The sequence below is a fragment of the Copidosoma floridanum genome, unplaced genomic scaffold, assembly GCF_036245765.1.
Source record: "Copidosoma floridanum isolate Cflo_tuat_1 unplaced genomic scaffold, Cflo_Japanese_pri ptg000033l, whole genome shotgun sequence".
Taxonomy (NCBI): domain Eukaryota; kingdom Metazoa; phylum Arthropoda; class Insecta; order Hymenoptera; family Encyrtidae; genus Copidosoma; species Copidosoma floridanum.
Genome location: NW_028321910.1, coordinates 2695590 through 2720936, shown reverse-complemented (window position 1 = coordinate 2720936; position 25347 = coordinate 2695590). Strand labels below are relative to the sequence as shown.

Sequence of the window (25347 nt, the reverse complement as noted above, 5' to 3'; positions counted from 1 at the left end):
GTTTTTGGTTATTTATTGTATTTTAAAAACGGTATAGATGAAATTGGTCAGTATGAGAAAGTATATTTGAATATCTACAATTTTTGTATTAGAAATTCTATCTACAAATGTGATCCACAAAAGCTTAGATGGCGTGAAACAATTTTTTAGCCATTAAGAAAAGGTTTTTGGCTATTTAATCGCTTAGAAAAATTGAAAAAAATAAAATTACGTTGACAAGTTTTATTTTTATAAGCTCTCCAAAATTATTATTCAATATTTTGTAGTAGAACTTAAAATTGTTTCTATAACATAGAAAAACCTTTTTATCAACCGATTTTTTATTTATCTTGCATTAGAGAGCGTCTCCATTCATTGCGATATACAACAAAACACACGGTACAAAAAAAATGTGTTTTAACAAGGTATACAACTTTGACTGTGAACGCCGACACATATATGTATATTATTAGGTTTTTAGATTGATTTAAGCAGTGCTCTATGATAAAAAAAACACAGTTTTTTCGCAATACCTATTTTTACTATTATTTTATGACATGAATACACAATGGGACACACTCAGACTGCCCTTTAATTATGTTGAAAATGTTTCACACAAAATATAAACAATTTATAAGTAATCACAATTATGGCTCTGACAAAATTATAAAGCACTACTATATACTGGTTGTGCCTAAAACGTACAATATCATTTTTTATAAAATGTAGATTTAATTTTGTTGTTAATTCTCGTATGAACTTAAAAACAAATTCTTTAAATCATCAAAATTAGTCTTAAAAACTTCTTCAACATTTTTCAATATTCTAGGGTCTCGTTGTCTAATGTGACTTTTGTGATCCCAGGCTAACAATGTTTATTTTCTATATTATTATAACAGGTCTGATATGTTAAGATAGTTTACAGAATTCTTAATTTAAAAAGCAATTTTTTATCCCTTATTTTTCAACACGTTATTTTTGCGTTTCTCCTTCTCGTACAATAAGCTTTACAGTAGACCAAGAAATTTTCTGTCAAAAAGAAGTGTCGTAAATACTTTTTTTTAAGTAAATACTCAATTTACCTTTATCTCGCAAAAATTCTCATCAATCGATGCATACAATAAGTATATGTATATGTATTATGTCCATACACCAATATGTTATCAGTTACATTTCAGAAGTTTTTAACTTAATTTTTATAAACTTCAAATTTTCTATCTTAAAATACGCACTCTTATGGAGGGACAGAATACTTATTTTATGTATATGTTTTTCCTTTTTTTCAATTTCAATGTAAATATGTTTGTATGTTTCAAACTAAAAGTACATTCCTTTATAATTTGTTGTACCTTTCACGAGCATTATTATTATATAGGTGTTGATGAACCTTGGCTTGTAATTTTTGTTTTGGTATTAGTACCAAAGCAAAAAAAATCAATTCGATCAGTTAATTGCTTTTTTATTAAAACATATAAGCCTTTAAAAACAAGTTAAAAATGAAAAAAAAGTTTTGCTTTTTATTTTTAATTATTTTCCTAGCGTTATATTTTATGACTTAAATTCTAAAGGAATATTTGACTTCTTGCTAAAAACATTATAAAAAAAAATTAACTTGTAATATGGGTGAATGTCTGTATATGTGTGCATCAATACTTATTTCTCTGCATTCTTTTAAGAAAATTTAGTAAGCCTATAGTTGTTTCTACTTTTTACCTAAAATCACCGAAGGTTTTTCGATATTTTTTGATATTTTTAAATTAAACATCATTTGGTGTTGTGTAAGTTGTTTATTTGACGAATATTAAATATTATTAACGAATTTTACAGGACTATAGCATATTATTTAGGTGACTATAATAATAACTGAATTCAACAAATAGTAGTATAACTAATGAAATAAAACATTAAAAAAAAAAAAGGATTAAAAGTATGAATGAAAAGCTAAGAGCCAACTTACTTAATAGTAGGAATTAATTTTATTAAAATCAGTAAAACCTTAACAGAATATTAAATGATTTTATAATAATAACACTTGAAACGTTTTTCTTATTACTATTACTATTATTATTATTATTATTATTATTATTATTATTATTATTATTATCATTATTGTTATTACTTCTTCTACAAATCAAAATAGTAATTTTTAAACTATGCGCATCTTAAGTCCGTGTTTTTTTTACTCTATGCCAACGTTGCATACAACGTTTTTTATGCCAAGAGTGCAAAATGCTGCTTTGCGTACGTATTTACAATTTTGTACTTTAAGAAAGTACTTTAAGTCTAAAATGGATACCACTATAGACAATAAAAATTTGTCTGTGTTAGGGTTTTCTTACCGACCAAGCGGAGACCCGCGCCCTGCCATGCAACGTCGGTCGCTGCGCTCTCTCCCGGCCTCCCACCTCGTGCGTCGCCGCGCTCGGCAGGTGGCACTCACTCGTGTACGAGGGCTCAGCGAGGACAGTCGCACGCCACGCTAGAGAAGGAGAGAAGAAGAAGACGACGATTACACGCCGAAGCGACTATCCTTTGTGCCTTTCTTTTATGTAAAGAGTTGAAAGCATTTTGTAATCCCCTGCAAAATAAATAAAGCAGTAAAAACATTCATTTGGTCCTTCGAGCCGGATTCCGAGGAGAAGAGCAGCCAACGCCGCAGCTAGGGTGGTCATAGTCTGCGATTCGACTTACACAGCGTAATGTAAGTACAGTTTAAAGAAATGTTGTGTAATGGAGGTCGTCGTGGTCGACACAGTTCCCACGATTCGACACAGGTGTTGGCCGCGACGAAGTCATGCCGCCATTAACGCTTGCCTTGCTGGCACTCGCGTTATCAACAGCGTGGACACGGTGGCTGCAGCGGTCGCCACAGAGCCCGCGGTCCAGCAGCTGTGCTCAGCCACGGCAGAGATAAGGCCGTACGGTTGTCGATGCGACGCTTTGTTCGACGCCATTCGAACGTCGGAAAGCGAGGCTTTCGCGGCCGCCATTGTTAGCCGCGATCAAGCGCTCGCGGTGTCCTCATCAGCCGCGGCCGCCATGTTGGCCTCGTGTCGCGCGCGTCCGCCTCACGCGGCGGAGCTGTTGCGCTTTGCTGGCGTGGGGGGTCGACGCCGAGGGACAGGCTTCGAAGCTTGTGTAGCTTGCGTGCCCGTTGGCACGCGCGTGGTCTACGCCCGTCCCTTCTAGCATCCTCGCCCTTTCGTGTTCTTTCTCACACTCTTTCTCTTTCACTCTTTTTCTATCTGTTTTGTCTGCCGTCGATGCGCCGCGCGTCGACAGCTGTGTCGCGTCGGGCGATGACATGGCCCCGCCGCTCATGGCCCGGAGGCAAGACATGCTTCGTGCAAACGTCAAGCTAGTGATCGCTTTTTCAGGTCAAACGACGACTGGACGAGCCTGCTCGGCTCCCAGAGCGCCCTCGCCGGCGTCATCAGCCGGTTCGCATGGGACGTCGAGAAGATCGACCCCCCGAACTGGAGCCTGAGTCTCGTGGAAGTGAGGCTCGAGCTGCTGGACGGCTACTGGAACACTTTTCAGGCCAATCACGTGAGTCTCCTGGAGTCACCGCCGCCCAAGAAGCTGGAGTCTCTTGACCAGATGTACTTGACGGCAGAGTCGGACTATATCGCCTCTCGATCACGCCTCTACAACGCAAGAAACACCCTCACGCCTCTCCCTGGCCCGGGCGGCGCCGACCTGGACCGTCATAACTCGAGACACGGAGCCCGCTTGCCCAAGATCAGCATCCCTTCCTTCTCGGGGAAGCGAGAGGATTGGGAAAGTTTCCGGGACCTCTTCTGCGCGCTCGTCTACGACGATAAACAGCTCACCGACGTGGAGAGGCTGTTTTATTTGAAATCCTTGGTGGACGGAGACGCCAAGGCCGCTCTCGACACCATTCAGACCATTGGTGCCAATTACCCAACGGCTTGGGCCTTACTCGAAGCACGTTTCGAGCACCGCCGTCTTCTCATCCATGATCATATCACGGCGCTCCGTAACATCAAGTCTTTAAAGGAAGAGTCAGCTCGAGGGCTTCAGGGTCTCCTCGACACCCTGGGAAAACATTGAGATCAGCTGGAAGCTCTGGGTCGTCCTGTGTCTCAGTGGGACGACTGGATTGTCTCCTGCGCGATGACTGGCATGGATCCAACGACCCGGCGCGCGCAGAATGACAAGATCGAGCGACTGGAGAGCACTGGCACGGACACCACGGCGGATGTTGCCACTTTTGCTGCCTTAACGACTTGCCTTCGTCGACAGTGCTGCGCGCTCAGCTCCGTCGAGGCCTCTCGCCCTGCTCGACCAGCCAACACGGCCAGCATGCGCTCTCCGGCCCCCCCGTTTCCTGGACGAAACTTTAGAGCCCTTGCCACCAGTAGCTCGCTGCCACCATGCCCGTCGTTCAGAGAGTCCCACTACCTGGGTCACTGCGCGCAATTTCAAGGCCTTGACGCGCAGGCCCGGCGACGCATGGTCTATCAAGGGCAGTTATGTTTTAACTCCCTGAGACCAGGTCACGCAGTAAAGTTCTGCCCTTCACGGTCCATCTGCCAGCAGTGCAGGGAGCCCCACCACAGTCTGCTGCACGAGAGCAACCATCGGCGCAAGCCTGAATCGGATCAGCATCCCTCTTCGCCCAAGAAGCCAAAAGTCGACCCCGCGGGCCCGTCCGCCACCGATTCACAGCATCAGGGGCCTCCATCGTCCTGACTAGCCGTACTTCCGACCGCTCTTGTCCAGCTTACCGGTCCCACCGGCCGACGAGTCGCTGGTCGAGCTCTCCTTGATGCGTGCTCTGAGGTTACACTCATCTCCATTTGGTTGGCCCAGCAGCTCGGCGCAGCGCTAGAAGTCAACGAGGCGAGCATTCATGGGGTTGGGGAAGGGTTGACCATCCCTTCGAGAACCCGAGCCCATCTACGCCTTGAAACTGGAGAGCATGCACCGCCAATCCACCTGACAGCGCTCTGCTTGCCGCGGCTCGGGCTCACCTCTCCGTCTGCCCCCTTGCACCCAGCCGTGATGAGACAGTGGCTCGATCTTGAGCCTCTGGCCGATCCAGCGTTTGGCACACCTCGCCGTGTAGACATTCTGCTCGGAGTCGACGTTTACCACCGCCTTATTGAACCAGGTTACGTTCAGCGTGACGAGCTCGTCGGACAGCGCACGGCTCTTGGCTGGACTCTCGTTGGCCGGGCCCCTGGCCTGGGCTCAAACGCCCTCATCGCAGGCACAACTCTGCACACGAACACTCAGTCGCCCTGAGATTAAGAGCTGGCTGCGCAGCTCCAGCGATTCTGGGAGATCGAGGAGGTGCCACATGTCAGCCGCCGAGCGCCTGAGGATGTGGAATGCGAGCGAATCTTCGCCGATTATCATCGCGCTGACGACGGGCGTTACATTGTGCGACTTCCGCTGAAGCATGACGCTATGCGCCTCCTTGGTGACAGTCTGCAGGGCGCCACCGCGGGTTTGCGCTCGTTGCATCGTCGGCTGCAGCGGACTCCTGAGATGGCTTCTGAGTACGCCCGGTTCATGGCAAAGTATATTGCCCTTGGTCATATGAACCCCCTTGCTGATTACCAACTCGCTGCATTGCACCGTCCAGTGCACTATATCCAACATCACGGCATTTGGCAGCACGGCAACCAAGGTCGCAAACTGTGCGTTGTTTTCAACGCGTCGAGCCCGACTTCCAGTGGCTATAGCCTAAACGACGTGCTCCATGCTGATCCTCGGCTCCAGACGGCTCTCCCCAGTGTGCTCCTGCGTTGGCGTCGTCACCGGATTGCGTTCTGCACTGACGTTCGCATGATGTTCCACCAGATCCTGATTGATGAACGCGATGTCGACCTGCAGCGCATTCTGTGGAGCTCCGACCCAAAGCAGCCACCTACGCACAACCAACTACTCACCGTTACCTACGGTGCCTTGTGCTCCCCGTACCTGTCAGTACGGGTCGTACAGCAGCTGTGTGAGGATGACGGCCGCCGCTGGCCCGAGGCTGTCCCAGTGGTGATGAACGATCGCTACGTTGATGACATCCTCTCCGGCGCTGATGACATCGGCTCGGCCAAGCGTCTGCGCGACCAGCTGATCGGACTTCTTCAAGCGGGCGGTTTTCCTCTGCGAAAGTGGGTTGCCAGCACGCCCGAGCTTCTTGAAGACCTTCCCGAAGACGTCCGCCTCCGTCCTACTTGGGATCAGCTCAGTGTTGAAGGCCTCGTCAGCGAACTGGGCGTAGGCTGGGACCCGCCCTCGGATTTCTTCCATTTGACGCCGCCTGTTGTCGAATCTCAAACCACAAAGAGATCCATGCTCGCCGCGCTCGCAGGCTTGTTCGATCCTTGCGGCTGGCTTGCCCCGATCGTGTTGAACGCCAAGCTTTTACTGCAAGACCTGTGGTGCGCGCGCTTGGACTGGGACGAGAACGTACCGTCCTCCATGACTCGCCGCTGGACCGTTTTCACCGCCGAGCTGCAGGCCATTTCCGGGTTTTCTCTGCCTCGATGGATTGGTATGTCTCCGTCGTCAAATGTCCAGCTGCACGTGTTTTCTGACGCCAGTCGCCATGCTATGGCCACTGTTGTATATTCGCAGCTGCAGTCCTCAGACGAGCCCGCTTTCTGCCACATACTTCTCGCTCGTACTAAGCTTGCGCCCATCCGCGCGCTCAAGCCGATGACCGAGCCCGCCGCTCGCATGACCATCCCACGTCTAGAATTGCGAGCGGCCCTCTTCGCCGCCAAGCTTCTTCGCTCAGCAGCCAGCGAGTTGGGAGTCGCGATCGAGCACTGGCACGCTTGGTGCGACTCTCAAATTGTGCTCCACTGGATACGCTCCGATCAGCCGGCCAACAACGTGCTCGTCGACAACTACGTCGCTCAGATCCTGGAGGTCCTGCCACCCAGTGCCTGGCGATACGTGCCGTCGCAATCGAATCCGGCCGACCTAGCCACCAGAAGTGCCGACATGAGTGGTCTCGGACAACAGCCCCTGTGGTGGAGAGGCCCCACGTGGCTGGCCCAGGACGACAAGTCTTGGCCCCAGGAGACACTGCCTCCACCCACGCTTACGCTCTCACTCTGCTGCGCTTTCCGCGCGCCTGTATCGGACCTGCTGCAGCTCTTCTCGAGCTTGCGCGCTGTATTGGGCCTCCTCGTGCGCGTTCGTCGATGGGTGCGACACCGCTTGCAGCGCATGCCCACTTGTTTTGTGCTTTCGCCGTTGACGCCGTCTGAGATTAAGGACGCTTTTCTGGCCTGCGTTCGGTTGAGTCAATCGATGACGTTTGGGGATGAGTTGGCACTCCTGCGGAAGCGTGAACGTCTTCCGAAACGGAGCCCTTTGACCTCTCTTGCCGCCTTCCTCGATGCCGACGGAGTTCTGCGTGTTGGCGGGCGGCTTGATCACTCATTGCTGTCTTACGAAGAGAAGCACCCTCCCATCCTCAGCAGAACATCGCCGCTCGCTCGACTCGTGGTCTCTTGGGCTCACGCACGCGCCCTCCACGGTGGATATCGCTTTACCAGCGCTTACGTCTCCAGGTGTGCCTGGATTCTCGGCGGGCCACGCAGAATCAAGGCTCACATTAGAGGGTGCGTCATCTGTGCCCGGTTACAGGCGCGCTCTTCAAGCCAGTTGATGGCTCCGCTGCCCGCGTCTCGCGTCACGCCGTCTCGCGCTTTTGGTCGCACCGGAGTCGATTACGCCGGGCCCTTCTCCGTGCTTACATCGAAGGGACGGGGGATCTGGACCACAAAGGGCTACATCGCTGTCTTCGTGTGCATGACCACCAAAGCCGTGCATCTGGAGCTTGTCGGCGACCTTTCCGCGGCCACCTTCTTGGGTGCTCTCACCCGTTTCACCAGTCGTCGAGGCCGACTATCCGAGCTTTGGAGCGACAACGCCACCTGCTTATGTCGAGCTGATTTGGAGCTCCGCGAGGCGTTGCAGGGCGCAGAATTTAACTGGGACCTAGTCGCCGGGACTCTTGCCTCTCAGGGGGTTTCCTGGCAGTTCATTCCTCCCGGTGCGCCACATTTTGGAGGACTCTGAGAGGCCGCGGTCAAGTCGACCAAGACCCATCTACGCCGTGTGCTCGGCTCTCGTCATCTAACGTATGAAGAGTTCTCTACGGTTCTCGTTGGAATTGAGGCCGTGTTGAATAGCCGCCCGTTGACGCCCTTGTCTGGCGATCCCTCTGACCTCGAAGTGCTCACGCCTGGACATTTCCTCATCGGGGCTCCCGTCGATTCCATCATCAAAGCTACCCCCGCTGTAGAGAATTTGGACCCGCTCACGCACTGGGAGCTCGTCAAGGCCGTTCGCGCCCAATTCTGGACGCGCTGGGGCCGTGAGTATCTAAATACTCTCCAACAGAGGCCGAAATGGAGCGCTGTCCGTCGGAACTTCGCGGTGGGGGACCTGGTGGTTCTTCTTGACCCTACGCTGCTACAGTCCAGCGGACGCTGGCCTCTGGGCCGTATCACCCGAATACACCCTGGATGTAATGGACTAGTCCGTGCTGCTGCCGTCAAGACAGCCACCGGCGAATACGTGCGGCCCATTGTCAAGCTTGCGCGTCTCCCTGTGGCATCTGCGGACTCTAGCCTCCCTGCGACGGACGATCGAGGGACTCCCCCCGCTTCGGCGGGCGGTGACTAGGGTTTCGCTCTTGGATCGAGGCGGGCGGGATGTTCGGGTTTTCTTACCGACCAAGCGGGGACCCGCGCCCTGCCATGCAACGTCGGTCGCTGCGCTCTCTCCCGGCCTCCCACCTCGTGCGTCACCGCGCTTGGCAGGTGGCACTCACTCGTGTACGAGGGCTCAGCGAGGACAGTCGCATGCCACGCTAGAGAAGGAGAGAAGAAGAAGACGACGATTACACGCCGAAGCGACTATCCTTTGTGCCTTTCTTTTATTTAAAGCGTTGAAAGCATTTTGTAATCCCCTGCAAAATAAATAAAGCAGTAAAAACATTCAGTCTGGTTTCTTATAGTTCAACCAATATATTAACTAAGTTTTATCCAATTATTGTTAAGTTGTAAAAGGTGTGATCCTCTTTCAAAGTGTTGATGATAACTTTTTTCTTCAAACACTGTTAGACGGGTCAAAATTGGCGGGGTCGTGCTAGATCAATGCCAAAGAAATTTGTTCACATAAATATGTTCATAAGATCCCACAGATTAAGAAACTTTATGTAGCCACCGCACAACCTGGTCACAATTTGTTGAAACTAACTTTTTTGAAACAAATTAGTAAAAAGGATTTATTCGATCTAAAAAAAAATTTATTAAGTTTTTTGTAATTCATTCTAAATAAAAAACCAATTGGGATGTATATACCTAAGCCCAACAATTTTCGAGCAAAAAATTTTCAAAGATCTGAAAAATGCGAATTTTTCAATTTTCAGAGCGTTGGTGAGAAATAAAAATAAAACATTTTTGGAAGGTACTCCACGTAAACATGAAGTGTTAACCTCCCTCTACAACTTTCAAAAAACGAAAATTGAAAAAAGTAACGGCAACATTTTTTTATTACTATAAACATTTAAGCTATTCCTGCGCGCACCCGAGCTGACTCCCAGTACTATTGTATGACTATATATATCATCACGAAAGAGCGAGCCCGAGTGCGCCTGCCACCTCGATGATAAATATAGTCATACAATAGTACTAGGAGTCAGCTTGGGTGCGCGCAGGAATAGCTTAAATGTTTATTGTAAAAAAACAATGTTGCCGTTACTTTTTTCAATTTTCGTTTTTTGAAAGTTGTAGAGGAAGGTTAACACTTCATGTTTACGTGGAGTACCTTTAAAAAATGTTTTATTTTTATTCCTCACCAACGCTCTGAAAATTGAAAAATTCGCATTTTTCAGATCTTTGAAAATTTTTTGCTCGAAAACTGTTGGGTTTAGGTATATACATCTCCATTGGTTTTTTGTTTAAAATGACTCAAAAAAACTGAATATATTTTTTTTAGATCGAAAAAATCACTTTTACTAATTTGTTTAAAAAAAGTTAGTTTAAACAAATTGTGACTTGGTTGCATGGTAGCAACATGAAGTTTCTTAATCTGTGGGATCTAATGAACATATTTATGCAAAAAATTCCTTTGCCATTGATCTAGCACGATGCCGCTAATTTTGACCCATCTATGTGAAATAACAAAGTACTATTAAATTACTGCTGTATGATTTTTTTTACTTTATCAATAATAGTTGAACAGACATTTTAACAAGGATGAAATGTTGCTTAACATTTTTTTCACTATTTTCAATGTATTGTTATAAAAAATATTATAATATGTCAGAAAATAACCCAGCTAATGAACTTAGAATGAATAGTCGTTACGCTATGTATACAACAAGAATTCAATACTATTATTGAAAAAAGTTTTGTATGACCTCAAAAAAAAAAAAACCGGCATGGGCGATAAGTATATGTGACTTTGAAAATTCTGAAAGCAAAAATACACGTTACTATGTTTAGCTAACTTGAATACGAACACACTATCTGCCACAGGTGATAATTGTATCTAGTGAAGCTCTAAGGCTTAGTTTAAGTATTAGTTTCTTATTTATGTATAATGGTAATTGTATAAAAGTTGAACTGACTGTCAAGTAGAATCATCATTTTTCTTAATATTTTTACAATTACTTGTTCTTATTAGAAAATTGGAATAGTACGTATATTATTAGGATATTTTGAATGTACAAAATATTTATTAATCTGTAATATAAATTATTCAAATTTATAAATAATAATTTTGTAGAGATCCAGTTCCAAGAATTTACATTAAATATCGCGACTTTTGATTTCATACGAGGAAAACTCAGTATTAGGTTATACAAGTATTCATTACTTATTTCACGAATAATACATGACCTGACGTATAATTAACTGTACAACATTTAAAATCGTTTTTGAGGGAACATAACATTAGAAAAAGATATAGATATACATGCATGGGCAAAAACTGCGAGCAGCAAGAGCTGAGAGCCGAGAGTTCAAGCAGGAGGCAGAAGGCTGCCAGTGTACCTACAAAACATACATAGATATACCCATGTTTACGCATACATTCATTCCCCCTCTACTAGGTATCTATTGTACGCACATTTCAGCCTTACCTTCCGCTGCTGAAAATCCGTATAGTTTGGCTGATTTGCCACGGGGGAGCTTGCAACAGTAGAATTCTCCCTACTACGTAATCTCTGTTCTCTTAGTCTCGCTGCCTGCGACCTACTCTATTGAAACCTACTCCATCCCTTTTTTTTCCTACTTCTTTTATACGTCATCTTGCTCGCACACGTCTCATATTTCCCCCAACTAAACGTATATACTAACACACAATTCTTATTTCCGGTGCAATACGTTCATAGAGATATTTGCTGTGGGCAAGTCCTTGGAGGGGGTAAGAAAAGCAATCTAAGAGCCCATTGTGATAGAAATGTGTGAAATTTGAGGACTATTGTGGACACACAACATTATTGATTGCATGTTATTGGGTTTTTGTACTATTTCGAATCACTGAAGGTAAATATAATTATTATCATGATAAACCCATGGCTCACAGTTTTTTTATCGAAAAGACATCGAATATAATCTTCAATCATACTAACAGTAATTAATAAAATAAAGCTAGTGGAGATGTCACTGACTGTTTTTTACTTTAACATTGTACATAACAGACAACTAGGATTTTCAGAATTGTTTCAATTGTTGTTGCTGTTACGTTTGCTGTCATGAGAAATCTGTAAACTTGTGATATTTGCTATTTATACTATTTTGGGTCCTCTAAGGTCCTGAAATTACGCACTGTTTCACCCTCAGGTGGCGCTAATACACTTGCACACAGCGAATAAGAATAGAGTGTGCAAGTACGTATGCTAGACTTAAGTGAGAATGCCCGCAGGTGTGAGAGAGAACGCTGCTGAGTTTCCATGTCATTTCCCCTCTCTCGCCAGCATTCATGGGCTGAATATTGATAGACGGAAGGTACTAGAGGGGGACTAAGTTAGTAGACTTAAGCTGCATATGTGTAGTATATACGGGTCATTGTAAAAAACTTGGACTTTTCATGTCTTTGCTCTTTACAAACAGTTAAATTGTTAAAATAATGTCTGTACACGAAAATTTTATTAAAAGCAATTGTATTTTTTTATATTCATACGAAAAATCCCAAATCAGGTATGATTTTCAAGCTTGAACAAAAAATATAGTGTTGAAATGTCATTACCATAACCAGTCTCCCATAAAAATTTTACATTCTCTACCTTCATTAAGAGAAAATTTCGATTTCTTAAATTTTTTATATCAAAATATCTTAATGTTAAGTCAAATATTGATAAAATACCTACTCAATTCTACGAGAGAAAAAATTCTTAAAAAATTTTCTGTAGTACATATTGTCTCTCGAATTGTGTCTCTCTATTTTGATAATTTTAAAGTTCCCTTTGAATATTCATGCAGTACAATCACTTTTTCGACTTCAGTGGGGTCGCTACTGACGCCATCTACTAATATTTGCATGGAATATGTTCACAAATCTGCAAGGCGGTTAAAAATTTAAAAAATTCTTGTTTGCGACAGTCTTTTTTTTCGTACAGTTGGAAAAATAATGAAATCGGTAATTACCGTAACCAGCTGTATCTTATCGTGAAGTTGCACCTACATAATTTAAGTGGTGAGAACTCGAATTAGATGGTAAGTACAAGTTTTGAGTGCGCGGAAAACATTTTTAAATAATTATTTCGTTTTGTAATCCATTTTTTAAGACAATTTGTCATTAACGTAACTTCTATTACCGAGACCCCCTAAAATGAATTTTACTGTTATTTATTTAAACATGTACATTTTTTTACGTAGGTTACAGATTTAGGGATTCAGAATGGCCCCAGTTCTGAAAAAAAGTATACGAAGTTCCGTAAAATTAAAAAATTTCGAAGTTAACAAAGAAGAAAGAAGATCAAAAGTGAAAAAAGTGAAACATTCCACTGGTAAAATAAAAAAGAAAGTGTCACAGAAAATAATAGAAAATTGGCCTAAAATGAAGAAAAAATGAAAAAATGGCATGATAAACTTAAAGAAAATTCTAAAAAACATCCAAATTATCTTAATTTTGAGGAAGGTGAATACAACAAGCGTAATGAAGATGGAAAATAAAGAAGTATCAAGGATTTATCAGAAAGAGAAGAACGATTCCAACGTAAGCAAAACACAGAATCTCAAAGGTGCTGTAGATTACGAAACAGAATATTAAATCTCATGAATAACGAGGTAAGTGCTGATAATAACAATAAAATTATAAGCCAAAATAGTGTAAAACCAAGTAGACAAACCAAAAGAAGAAAAAATAAGTGTTACCAAGACAATCGTGCCTCACGCGCGAAAAATGAATTGTGGCGTAAAAAATTTCTTGCTTGAAGTAAAAAAATACAACCATTAGAGGTCAGGAGTGGTAACAAAAAAAAAGGATTTATCGTTACCCAGGGCTGTAATAAATAAATTTTTAAATGGTAGAAAAGTCCCTGAAGATATAAAAAAATGATTATTATTTCATGAAGTTGTGAAAAAACAATTAAAAAGCAATTATGCTACAACTACGAAAAACGCTTACAAGCGGATTATAAAGCAAGCTTTGAGCGGACAAATTCTTAAAAAGTATAAAATGATTAAAGCCTTACATAGTTTATATTTACCTCTAGATATTTATTACCCTAAAAAAGTTCAAAATTCAGTTGCAATCAAAATAAAAAAATTTTATACAGAAAACAGTAAAATAGATCCTGGTAAAAAGCTTGCAGAAAATTTCAAAATGAAAAGTCTTAAATACATTGTTTAAATTGTTCAACGATAGATTTGTACAACAAATTTTGTTCAGAAGAATCAGTAAAAATATGCAATAAAACTTATACTTCGTATAAACTTCCTTACTGTATAGCTCCGAAAATAACAGCTCGAGATACATGTACTTGTTTCAAACATGAAAATTTCTCCTTGATAGTTACAGGGCCTTATAAAAACAAATTAACTAACGAAAATACATCTGCAAAAGTAATTCAAAAAATGTTATGCAAACGTTTAACAGAGAAATGTTATTCAGGAACTTGTAAATATTGTGAAAAAAATGAGATTCTATTGAGCATTCAGGGTATTGATGGAGATAAAGAAATCAAGTTTCAGAAATAGATTAATAAAAAAGAAAATAAAATTAGCAACATGACTGGAATACCTATTACAGTAACTATAACGAAAAAAGAAATATTATGTATTAAAATAAAAGATATCGATACTCTATTCAATAATGAACTCCAATCATTACTAAACCATAAATATAAAATCCTGCATCAGTATCGGAAAATTAAAACAAAATTTGAAAACTAAAGAGTGCTGTATACAAATAGATTTCAGTGAAAGTAATTGTTGCAAAGATTTTCGAGAAGTCCAAGCCGGTCATTTTGGAGCAAATTGGATCTAGTTAACACTACATACAGGAGTATTTTTCACTGAAAAATTTTGACAAGGTTTCACCACGTTATCAGAGTCGTTGAAACATGATGCTTAAGCAGTCTTTGCACATTTAGAAAAAATGTTGTCTTTTTATTTGATTAAATTTCCTCAAGTAAGGATTTTACATTATATGAGTGACAGCCCTGCGACTTATTATAGAAATTACAAGATATTTTATTTAATGACTCAGCATATTCCAAAAAAATTTTAACAGATAAATAATATTACGTATAACTTTTTTAAAACTAACCATAGAAAAGGATCGGCTGATGGTGTGGGTACAGCTGTAAAACGGATTTTAGGTGACTCGGTAATATACGGCGATGAAATAACAAACTTGGACGATGCTTTAACCATTTTTAAGAAAAAAGAAAAATAAATGTATATTTCTTCGTTGCCATTAAAAGAGATAGCAGTAATTAATAAATATTTACAAATAATATAAAAAATTTTTCTAGTACATTGAAAGTATATCAGTATATTTGGGATCAACAAAATGTCAATAAAATTTGGTTCAATTCTTTGAGTTGCTTTGATTGCTCTTATAACTCATCTTGTAAGCACTACACTGTAGACCACCTAATGTATTCGGAGAATAAATAAAAAAGTTTTGTTCATGAAACTTTAACAAAAAAAAACTGTCTATTTGAAAAAAAAAAAATTAAAATCCAAAATTATAAAAAAGACAAAAATTTTTACAGAAACGCTTAGTCAAAGACTTCTTAGACTTGTCAAAGTACCAGTAAAATATGAGTGTCTTTAAATATAATAAATATATTTGAATAATATAAATATTTTATTTTTAAAATTAATTTTAATGTGAATAGCTTATGTTAATTGTTTATTTATGTAACACCTTTCAGTTTAAATTATGACTAAATATCAAAAAACTTGAACTTTCGAACATATAAACTGTAATACATTTACATTTTATTAATAAAATTTTGCTGTAAAAACTTTTACTTTATTTTTAAACGTTTTCTTATTGTAATTATTTCGTAAGTGTTTTTTGAAAAATTGTGTCATTACCGTCACCACCAAAAATTTAAAATTTGTACGTTTTCAGAAATGTTTACGTACGTAGGATGTGCTACTACTTTTTTCTCTTAGTTTTTACCTTACAAATTATGATAGAGTGAGAAAAAGTGATGATAAGACTAATTTTGCTTGGGGTTAAAATAACTCTTTAATCGCCCAAGTTTTTTACAATGACCAATACATATACCTTTCTGTTGATATTGATCAAAGAGAGGTTAAGACTGTTTTAAATGTACACTTGTATGAAGATGCAAACTCCGATTATAAGCAAAGTTTTTTATATTTCTATGAATACGATTTACGAGAAAAGACAATACTATCACTACTTAAAGTCCTTTAATACACAATTTTTCTTTATATGCTATTCTCCTTCGCTCTTCTTTTGCTGGTCTTTATGTCTCCATCTTTTTCTCCTCTTTTTTTGCACGAAATATAAAAAAAATCAAACAGTTGTACGTGGGCATTAAGGAGGCTTGGGCGATTTCGAATTAAATGCTGGCTAGGTCTAATATTCAGAGATTATATAGATAAAGTTTGCTAGATTTTTTTAGGAAAACAAAATAGGTTGGTCAACACATTTATTTTCGAGAAAATTGCTTGTGAAAATTCGTCATATTAACACGCAACCTTACGGAACCTGAAATTCAATAGACTACCGTACCGCAATAAAAAGCTGTGGGCCCACACATTCAATTGGTACAAGTACTTAAAAGTATAAAAAATTTATTATTTAAAAAAAAAAATAGGATCAACACGTTAAATTTTGAGAAAATAGCGAGGAAAACATCGAACATGAGAATTGTTTTGTTCAGGTACTGTAAGTGCGCATGCGCTGTACATTCATAAACAAACAAGCATGAAAATTTAAGTCTAACACAAGTATAGGTATATAATAGCAGATGAGAGGAAGAGAGTACAGTGTTGTCAGCTTTATCGTGGCAGGGCCGTCATCTTTACGCAAGGTACCTCGGGAAAACTAATAAATTTTTTAATATCGATTTTCCCAATGACTTTTCCGCGTATTATTGCTATTTTGTTCACATATGTGTATAATCAAAATGATGGAAAAAAAAATATTACAAAGAATCATTTGTATGACAAGTACCCCACAGGGGCCCCTCAATAGATATGACATCAAACGCCCAAGCCTCCTTAAAAACAGTCCTCAGGCATCAAAATGTTTATCAAGCCAAATTTGGTGCATTTCGGCTCAAAACGAGCCCCATCGTAGATTTTTTCTGTTACGTACTTTATATTAGCTAATACTTTTGAAGCTTCCATACACTGGTGTGTATGCTGTTTTTAGTGGTAGCGGCGGCGTAACAATATAGAGTTGCAGTTCCATCGATCTCTAAGGTTAAGTAGCATTTGGCACGGTTAATACTTGGATGGGTGATCATTCACGGTTTGCCATTTCGCCTGTGTTGTTGATCTTGGAGGATCGATTAACTGTTTCTCTTAAGTTTCATCAACGTAATTATAGGTGTGATTAAGTTGGTTCTGAAGTTTATATGTGTCTATATGTATAAACATCCGGTTATAACTCAGGTTGGCACCGATGGCTAATTAACACTATTCTTGTGTGGAAGAATGCCATGTCTGAGCCTAGAGGCGATGATGAATAAAAAAAATCCACACTGTTTGTTTTGAATAAATAGTTGGCAAAACATGTTTACTTCCTAGTAATAAGTACCTGTTCAAACTTTAAAAAAATGACCATTACTTATGCTTTAGAACATTAGAAACAAAATGCAAAGCAATTCTGTTGTCAACTTAATTAAACTTTTTAAAAAATTTTTAAGTTAATAACTTACAAACTTTGATGTACATTATACACTAGTTATTTGCGAGAAAAATCTTTTAATTATTCCCTTACTTGCTTGAAAACTGCTTATGTAACACTGAGAATTTTGATTACCTTTAAATGAAGCATTTTTTTATGTTACTGTACGAAATTGTGTAAAGAAATATATGTTTAAGTAAAACAGGAAATTAACTTAATTGTCTTGTCCAACACAATTTTTTAAGTACAAAAAATCACTTTTCAACTTTACGTATGAAAGTAAAATTATTTATTAAATTGAATAAAAACAGTACAACAAATGTTTATTTACTAGATTCAGTTCAGAATAAAAAAGTTAGTTTTTGTACCTCATCAAACGCATGTTTGAGCTATAAATTCCCAAATTTCTAATTTATATACTCTAAGAAATTAATGTTGAAGCTTTCTATGATGCTAATTTATATATGATTTATTTTAAAGTAACTTATGAAATGTTCTGTTTTAAACTAACTTTTTTTAAATAAATTTTAAGTTGTGAATTATACAATTTCAACACGTGCAAAGTTTTTAAAATTATTTTAAATGCCTTTGAAGAGGCCATTTCATACAGGTCAATTTATAGTAACTGTTGAAATTTTTATCCACATGTACAGGAAATTTTTACTGCACAGTAGGAAGTAAATAGCTGTCTTTAATGTACGCTAACAGGTCTTAGGACAGTATTTACAACTATTATTAGAATAACTATGTTAAGTTTATTTCAGTCAAATTTGTTTTATTGTTTAAATTTGTACTATTCTGATTGAAAATTATTATTTACGCTACATTGGAAGCACTGCTTTATTTTAGAAACACTTCTATGTACATCATGCCAGAAAAATTAGGCTTGCAGCTAAGTTAACGATGAGACCATTTCTCGAATATTGAGCCATTAAAAAATCTTGTTTTGAGCATTTTGAGGTACATATACCTTGTTTTCGTTGTTTCAATGACTTTTTGGCATAAATTTGTCGGTAAAGTTGTAAAATAGAAATAAAGGGACTAAATTAAATCAAATTATACTAGGTACACCGGCAAAATACTTATTTTTTGATATTTGAAAATTTGAGTACGCAAATCTAAAGTTAACAGTATCGCGGTCGCCAAGGATTCATCTGCTTTCTCAAACTTGTATTGTCACGCTTCCACGTGACTTTATATTTTTCTTTATCCAACACATAATTATTACTACAAATCAAAAACCGTAATTGGCCTATCTTATTAATATAAGCTCTGAGTTTAGTAGGCTTTTCTCAGATACTTTAGAAGTATCTAAGTGACCTTAAATAAATAAGAAAAGCATTCTTATAAGATTATAGGTCAAACGTGCCAAAATTAATACACCCGCAATTTTCGTCCTGCGTAACATACATTTTACAGCCTTATACTGATTTGGCTGGAGCTATTTTATGATAATAAACATTATTTGTGTAATCTCTTAGAATTCTAAACTGCAGATAACTGTATGATAGTCATACTACCTTATACTTGAGTTCTAAAGTGAAGTTAAATTTCACTTTACTCTAATTAAGGTGGTTTGGACGATTTTTGTTGGAATGATAATATTCTCTGAAATTTTTACATTGCATGAATAGAAATTGCCTCATTGGTTTGCGATAAAAAGATACTAGGGTAAGCCGTTTTATTTTTCAGAAAATCGCTAATGAAAACTCACCAACTTAACTCGCAGTCTTACGGGATTTATTACTAAAACGACTACAACTCTAAAAGTATATGATAAGCCTCCACAAACAAAAATTTTATTTGTACCTTTATGTATATATATATATAATTTGTTAACATTGTTAAAATTCTGTGTTAACTACTGAGATTTCAAGAATATAAAGAGAAAAGTGATTCATCGTCTTCTGCGCATGTGCAAATGACAATAATGATTTTTTATTATTTTTTTTCATCAATATTTTATAACTATTTAGATTAATACAACTCCGGAATTTCAATATGCGATTTAGATATTCAATTATCTTGGCAATTAATAAGAAATATTTTTTTATAATCCATAGAACCTTAAAGGACCCCTCGCTTGGTACGGCACCAAGCTCCCGAGCTACTTTAAGTCCTATTGAATAAAAAATCTGACGTTGTCTTAGATTAAAATTTATCAGTGTACTTTATAAATTAATTTACTTTAACGGTAAAAGATGCATTCGAATTTGAATTTAAATATAAGGTCGTAGAGTTTATTCGAATCAATTATAATAGAGAATTGGATTAATTCAAGTGTGCTCGATATATTTGCTTTTGCATTTCTCTATTTTTAAATTAACCACTCAGTAAAATGGGGCAGCTAGATCAACTAAGGTGTATAATTCTGTTTAACGAGGATTAGGCGACTTTGAATTAAATGATGGCTAGCTTTGAAACTCAGAGGTTATGTAAATAAAGTACGCCAGATTTTTGTATGAAAAAGAAATAGGTAGGTCAACACATTCGTTTTTAAGAAAATTTCTTGTGAAAATTTGTGATTTAAACACGTAACTTTATAAAACCCGAAATTAAATAGACTCTTGTACTGAAATTAAAAGCTGTGGGACAAGAAGTTGAATTGGTACATATACTTTTAATTATAAAGAATCTAATACTTGAAAAAAAAGATAGGGTCAACACGTTAAATTTTGAGAAAACAGTCAGGAAAACGTCAAACGTAAGAATTGTTTTGTTCAGGTATTGTTAGTGCGCATGCGTTGTACATACTTAACATACAAGCATAAAGATTTGAGTCCAACACAAGTAGGGGAGACTGGGAAATGACAAGCTTTCTATGTAACTCTAGCACCTCAGTTTCTCCTGAATGATAAAATATTTTTAATTCAAACCTTGTAAATAACAATTCCTAATGCGATTACTTTTTCCCTCTGAAAGTAAAACACTAAACAATGCAGCGTAAGTTTAATGAAAAACATGTAAAATTCTATCTCATAGAGTGCCTGCTCTCGCATTTTTAATCACACACACTTGATACAAACGAACCTGTTTTAAACTATCTTATAATGTCTATTTTGTAAATTCAACCTTGAGCTTCAACATGCTTTTTTTAAATTTGCTCTAGAAGGCATGGAAAAAAAGTTATTTTAAAAATAATAACGTGTTCTACATGGGGAATGACCAGCCCTTTAGGGCGGGGTGCTACTAGCATGGAAGTTCTCTATATTATCGGTGAGCTCTGACTGTAAACAGATTTCCTAACCTTATCCAGACATGTAAACATTGTGATACCCAGTGACACACCGTGATACACAAGGTGATTTAGTTCTTAAGATAATTATTCTTTAAGCAAATTTTACAAATGGTGTGTCACTATAAAAGAAAAATAACTGAGGGAACTGGGCTGCGAACTAAATGTCAATCTAAAATTAAAACTATAATTCTCAAGTTACAACTTCAATGTAATTTAAAATATTTGTAATATGTATACATGTATACATGCTCTCGTCATTTTTTTATTTTAATTTTATGTGTACTCAATAAAAAAAAAATCTTTTCCATAATTCATTTTACGAATTACCCTAACAAACATCGTGATTTATCAGGCTAGTGGTACCCCAGCCCCTGCTAGAAGTACCTCGCTATGGGAAACTACTAGCAGTTTTCAGAGGTTTGATTTGTGCCGTTCCGAAACAAAAAGTTTTATTATTTTTATAAAATTTGCTTGAGTTGTGATAAGTATACATTCTCTTTCCTTTAAAACTAAATTTTTCGTTAATCTTACTTTAAAATTAAAGCTGCAATTAGCTGTAGAAGAAAAGGTATCTGTCATGCCCCGGTATCCCCTATAGGTATACAATAGCAGAAGAGAGCAGGAGAGTATGGTGTTGTCAGTTTTATCGTGGCAGGGCCATCATATTTACACAATGTACTTCAGGAAAACTAATAATGATTTAAACATCTATTTCCCGTTGACTTTTTCACGTATTATTATTATTTTGTTGACACACTTGTATGATAAATATAATGGTGAAGAAAAAAAATACCAATAATCATTTGCATGATAAGTACCCCACAGGAGCCCCTCAGCAGACACGACACACGACACTTTTTTTTACTGTTGTAACAACTAATTCCATAAGCTATCTTCTGTCATAGTTTACTTAATATAATAGCGAGATAGGTGTTTTAGAAGTTATACTTTTTTCATCTCTTTCTATAAAATCCATGTTATTATTGATTTTTACAGTAACTAAGAGAACACAAGCACTGAAGTTTTTTCGATATTTTGTTACTAAAAATCCAGTTTTTGAAGCCAATAGAGACAATTTTTTCAATTTTTAATTTGGAGTGTTTTATTTCAACTAACTAAAAAAAAATGCTCACTTATTCAAGTACATCCCACTCATTGGAGAATTTGGAGAAATTCTTTTTACTACAATCAAAAGTTAAAATAGCATGTCTTGCAGAGTTTATTTTTTTTTTAATATTACATTTTAAGTTATGTGACATTAAGTAGAGAGTAAATAAAAAATGTTTATTGTATCAGTTTTTCTGAAGTGGCAAATGTTTTTCTACTAGAGTTTAGCAAAAAAGTCAAGTCAATTGTATTAAACAGTATATGTCTGTCTCAATCAATGGTGTTCAAAACTCACTGCATAGGGAAATAAAGTAAAGAAAAAAAAAATTTTAACACAGTAAAAAAATTTTCACTAATAAGAGTTGCTGTTTAGATCGATTTGAATAGATTGCACCAGTGGTTAAGTCAATTAATTAGTCCTATAAAAAGCTCCAATTTCAGGTAACTTTGGCATTTTTTATAGTAGTTATAAAATTCTCTAAAATTTAAGTACTAGTAGATAAGGTTTATCAAATTTTTTTGACACAAAAAAACCATGTTCTATATATTTCCGAAAAAATCACTACTGAAAACTTACTACATTAACACGTTAAATTATGGAAATCCTCACGAAATTGACTGTCATTAAAATAGGAAATAATTAATTGAGAAATTTACAACAATGCATGTATTTTCTTATAAAGAATTAACTAGCTTAACCAAAACGAGGGGTTAACAATATTAATTGAGATAAAATCGGAAAAAAATATGAAAAATTAATCTATCTTCTTACTCGTCTTACTGTGGGTGTGCGCATGTGCAAGAAAAGTACCTTTTATACTAGGTGCTTACATAAATCCATTAATTTTCGTAATTTAAATTTTCTGGCATTGTTGTAATTTTTTATTGACCTCGTACATAATTTTTGTTACATTAAGGGTGTTAGTTAAAAAATCTATTTTAAGAAAGCGTTTATTTCTTAAAGGCCCTTAATTCTCTGTACTTTATGTATGCGAGAGTAACCGTCTAAGTCACTTTAAATTAACAAAATTTTATTTCTTTTCTTAATATTACCTTTACCTTGTTTACAAACTACATTGATACCAATATTAAATCAAGAATATTTTTGGTAACATACGGTTGAAATAAGAAATACGCTAAAAGTCTGATTATATAAAAGTCTGAAATTTCAAAGCTAAGCTTGTTTTAAACTGAATTAGAAAAATGTTAGCCTTGACACCTAAATTTTATGAGTTCAGTTCCTTATTGTTGCAAGCTCTTTTTTACTTTCATACAAGTACGGGTCTTACAATAAAAACAAATTGTTTTATGATTTATTGTGATCCATTCTAATTGTGCGCACAGACAAAAAAATTTTGTTAGTACTTTTGTTTGTTGGACTATTATTCCAATCACCTTAAAGTGACTTGACTTGATATTAATACTTTAGTAGAGTTTAATATACTTAAATCGAGATTTTTTTGAGTTGATTGGCCCCAATGGCTTCATACCTTTATTGACGTGAATATTAACATTGAATGACTTCAAGGGTAAAAAAAAAAAGAAATACTCGTATGGGCCTTTGTTATTGCAAATTTAAGAACCAACTCTGTCGTGAACAGTAAAGTAAAAGAAACAAAGAACTGCTGTCTAATTTGTGACTTCTAAAAAATGTACCAAAAAATATGAAACGTAGTTAGACCCTGGTTTTTACGAAGAAGTTGAAAGGTGTGTGTTAAGCCAGTCCATCGCCAACCGCGTCCTCAGTCGCACATACTGCTGCGCTAGTGTTTCTCATGTTCGCTTTCTCTTTTCCTCTACTTTCTTGCGTACATATATGATATAGATATTGCTGCTTATGTCACTCTTGTTCTGCAATGCAGTCGTATACTTCAACTATTTTAACTTATTTGTTAAACATACAAGTACCTAAATATGTGCTTGTGACTTACGTTTCTGTATATTTTGTCAGATTTCTTTAAATATGTGCTTGTTATTAAAGAGGGTCGTGAGTGAGTTTCATATAGATATGTGCACTAGCAGAAGATTTGTAACAAGGAAGGAGTCAACAGAAACCTTCATGTACACGAGTATGCTTGAAAGACTTCTAAAGTAAATTGATAAGTTTTACTTTAGATGAGTTGAGGAAGACTAACACAGCAAGAACTCAAAGCATAAAGACACCACCGTTTTTTTGTAAGAGGTTAGGTTCGGTAAAAATAACTCTTTTTGTTGCTGTCATCTAATCCAATCGTCGGCTTTGTCATAAAATTTGTTCCTGTACAAATAGTTGTAATTCATAGCTTCCAACATCAAAGTATATTTTCCTCTCCTTCGCAGCTCTGACTACATCTTATGTCTGTTCACTTTCTCTCTCCTCATTCTGACTTTTCTTTTCTCCTTTACTTATGTTCTACTGCCCAATTTTCTACCTTAATTTCGATTTATAAGTGCAGAAAGAAAATACCTACAGTATTGATAGCAAAATTATGCACTGTTAGTGTAAGTAATAAAATATTCTTGAGTTCTTTCAATGAAGCATTATTCAGATATGGACATCATTGAACACAAAAGCAGAGAATTTAAGCAGTAATTATGAGACAGAAATAGTGACAGAGTATAATGGCTGTTAATTATAAGCTTAGCTATTATAAAATCATGATACTAATCCTTAAGTATTGATATATTTAATCTTATGTTTAATAAAATAGTCGTCTAACCTTTATTGAAGTATAAATTCAGGGGAATGCATGAAAAACTTAACTATGAAATTAATTACAGTAAACAGCGATTAAAAATTGTTGCTACCTGCTGTTAATAAGCTAAGAAAGTGGGAGAAATCAATTTAACGTATTGACTATCTCAAGTTATATAGGTTCTGCTTGGTAATAGTCCACCAGTTAAGTGATGTGATGAATTTAATTACAATCTATTAAAAAAAAACAGTTCAAAAAATGTTAAATGTTACAAAAAATTTCTTTAAGTTACCTTACCTTAAATATATGTTTTTAACTATTTATTAATCCATACTCTAAAAACATTCAATTACGATTTTCTTTCAACGTGGTTTAAAGTAAACAGAGGACGAAGTAGAACTCAGGTTCTTCTGATTCAAACAATCTGAATAAGTTTGTGGTGTGCTGTATAGTAGTAAGAATGTTGAAAGTTCAAATATACTTGCAAAATCTAAGTATATGAACTGTTATAGCTATTAAATCTATTATAAAATCGTACAGTGTTCAATTTTTAATGCATTTCGTGCTTTTTTATAGGTAAATCAAAGACTTCATAAGCATATTATATGTGTGGCTTCCCAGACAAACCAATCAACTCCTTTTTTGTTATTTTCGAGAAAAACGGCTTCAAAGATTGAAAAGCTACTTTTTGAAAGCACAGAAACTGCGCGTTTATTGCTGTTCCTTACGTTAAGTATTAAGACAAGACCTAATAATTTTACATGGGTGATCAAGAAGTGCAATCGACTTCCTTACTACGAATCCCTTTTAAAGTTATTCGGTTAGGTCGAGAACATAGAACTTATTCGGTTATTCTAATTTATAAATATTCAACAAAAAAAACAGATTTAACTATGAGCATATATGCTATGCCTGCTTAATAATTAGATGTTATCAAGTAGTAAATTTTTATCACCCAAACATAGCACTGTAGTACTTTGTTCAGTTCTGTTGACAAATCGATGATCC

At 37.5% G+C, this 25347-nt stretch overlaps 3 protein-coding genes across 3 annotated transcripts in view; all 3 read left to right on the top strand.

Moving 5' to 3' along the window:
* The first annotated feature begins 3283 nt into the window (after positions 1 to 3283).
* Positions 3284 to 4053, top strand: LOC149373295 (uncharacterized). Its single transcript, XM_089597529.1, has 2 exons — positions 3284 to 3309; positions 3357 to 4053. Exons 1-2 carry the CDS (start codon positions 3284 to 3286, stop codon positions 4051 to 4053), a joined length of 723 nt encoding a protein of 240 aa, XP_089453655.1.
* Positions 4054 to 5415: 1362 nt separating this feature from the next.
* Positions 5416 to 8652, top strand: LOC149373294 (uncharacterized). Its single transcript, XM_089597528.1, has 2 exons — positions 5416 to 7992; positions 8047 to 8652. Exons 1-2 carry the CDS (start codon positions 5416 to 5418, stop codon positions 8650 to 8652), a joined length of 3183 nt encoding a protein of 1060 aa, XP_089453654.1.
* Positions 8653 to 23504: 14852 nt separating this feature from the next.
* fdl (fused lobes) overlaps positions 23505 to 25347 on the top strand; it is a 414401-nt gene continuing 412558 nt past the window's right edge. The window contains exon 1 of the mRNA XM_089597549.1: positions 23505 to 23846. The gene's annotated coding sequence lies outside the window, so the exon portion shown is untranslated. The remainder of the gene's footprint in view (positions 23847 to 25347) is intronic.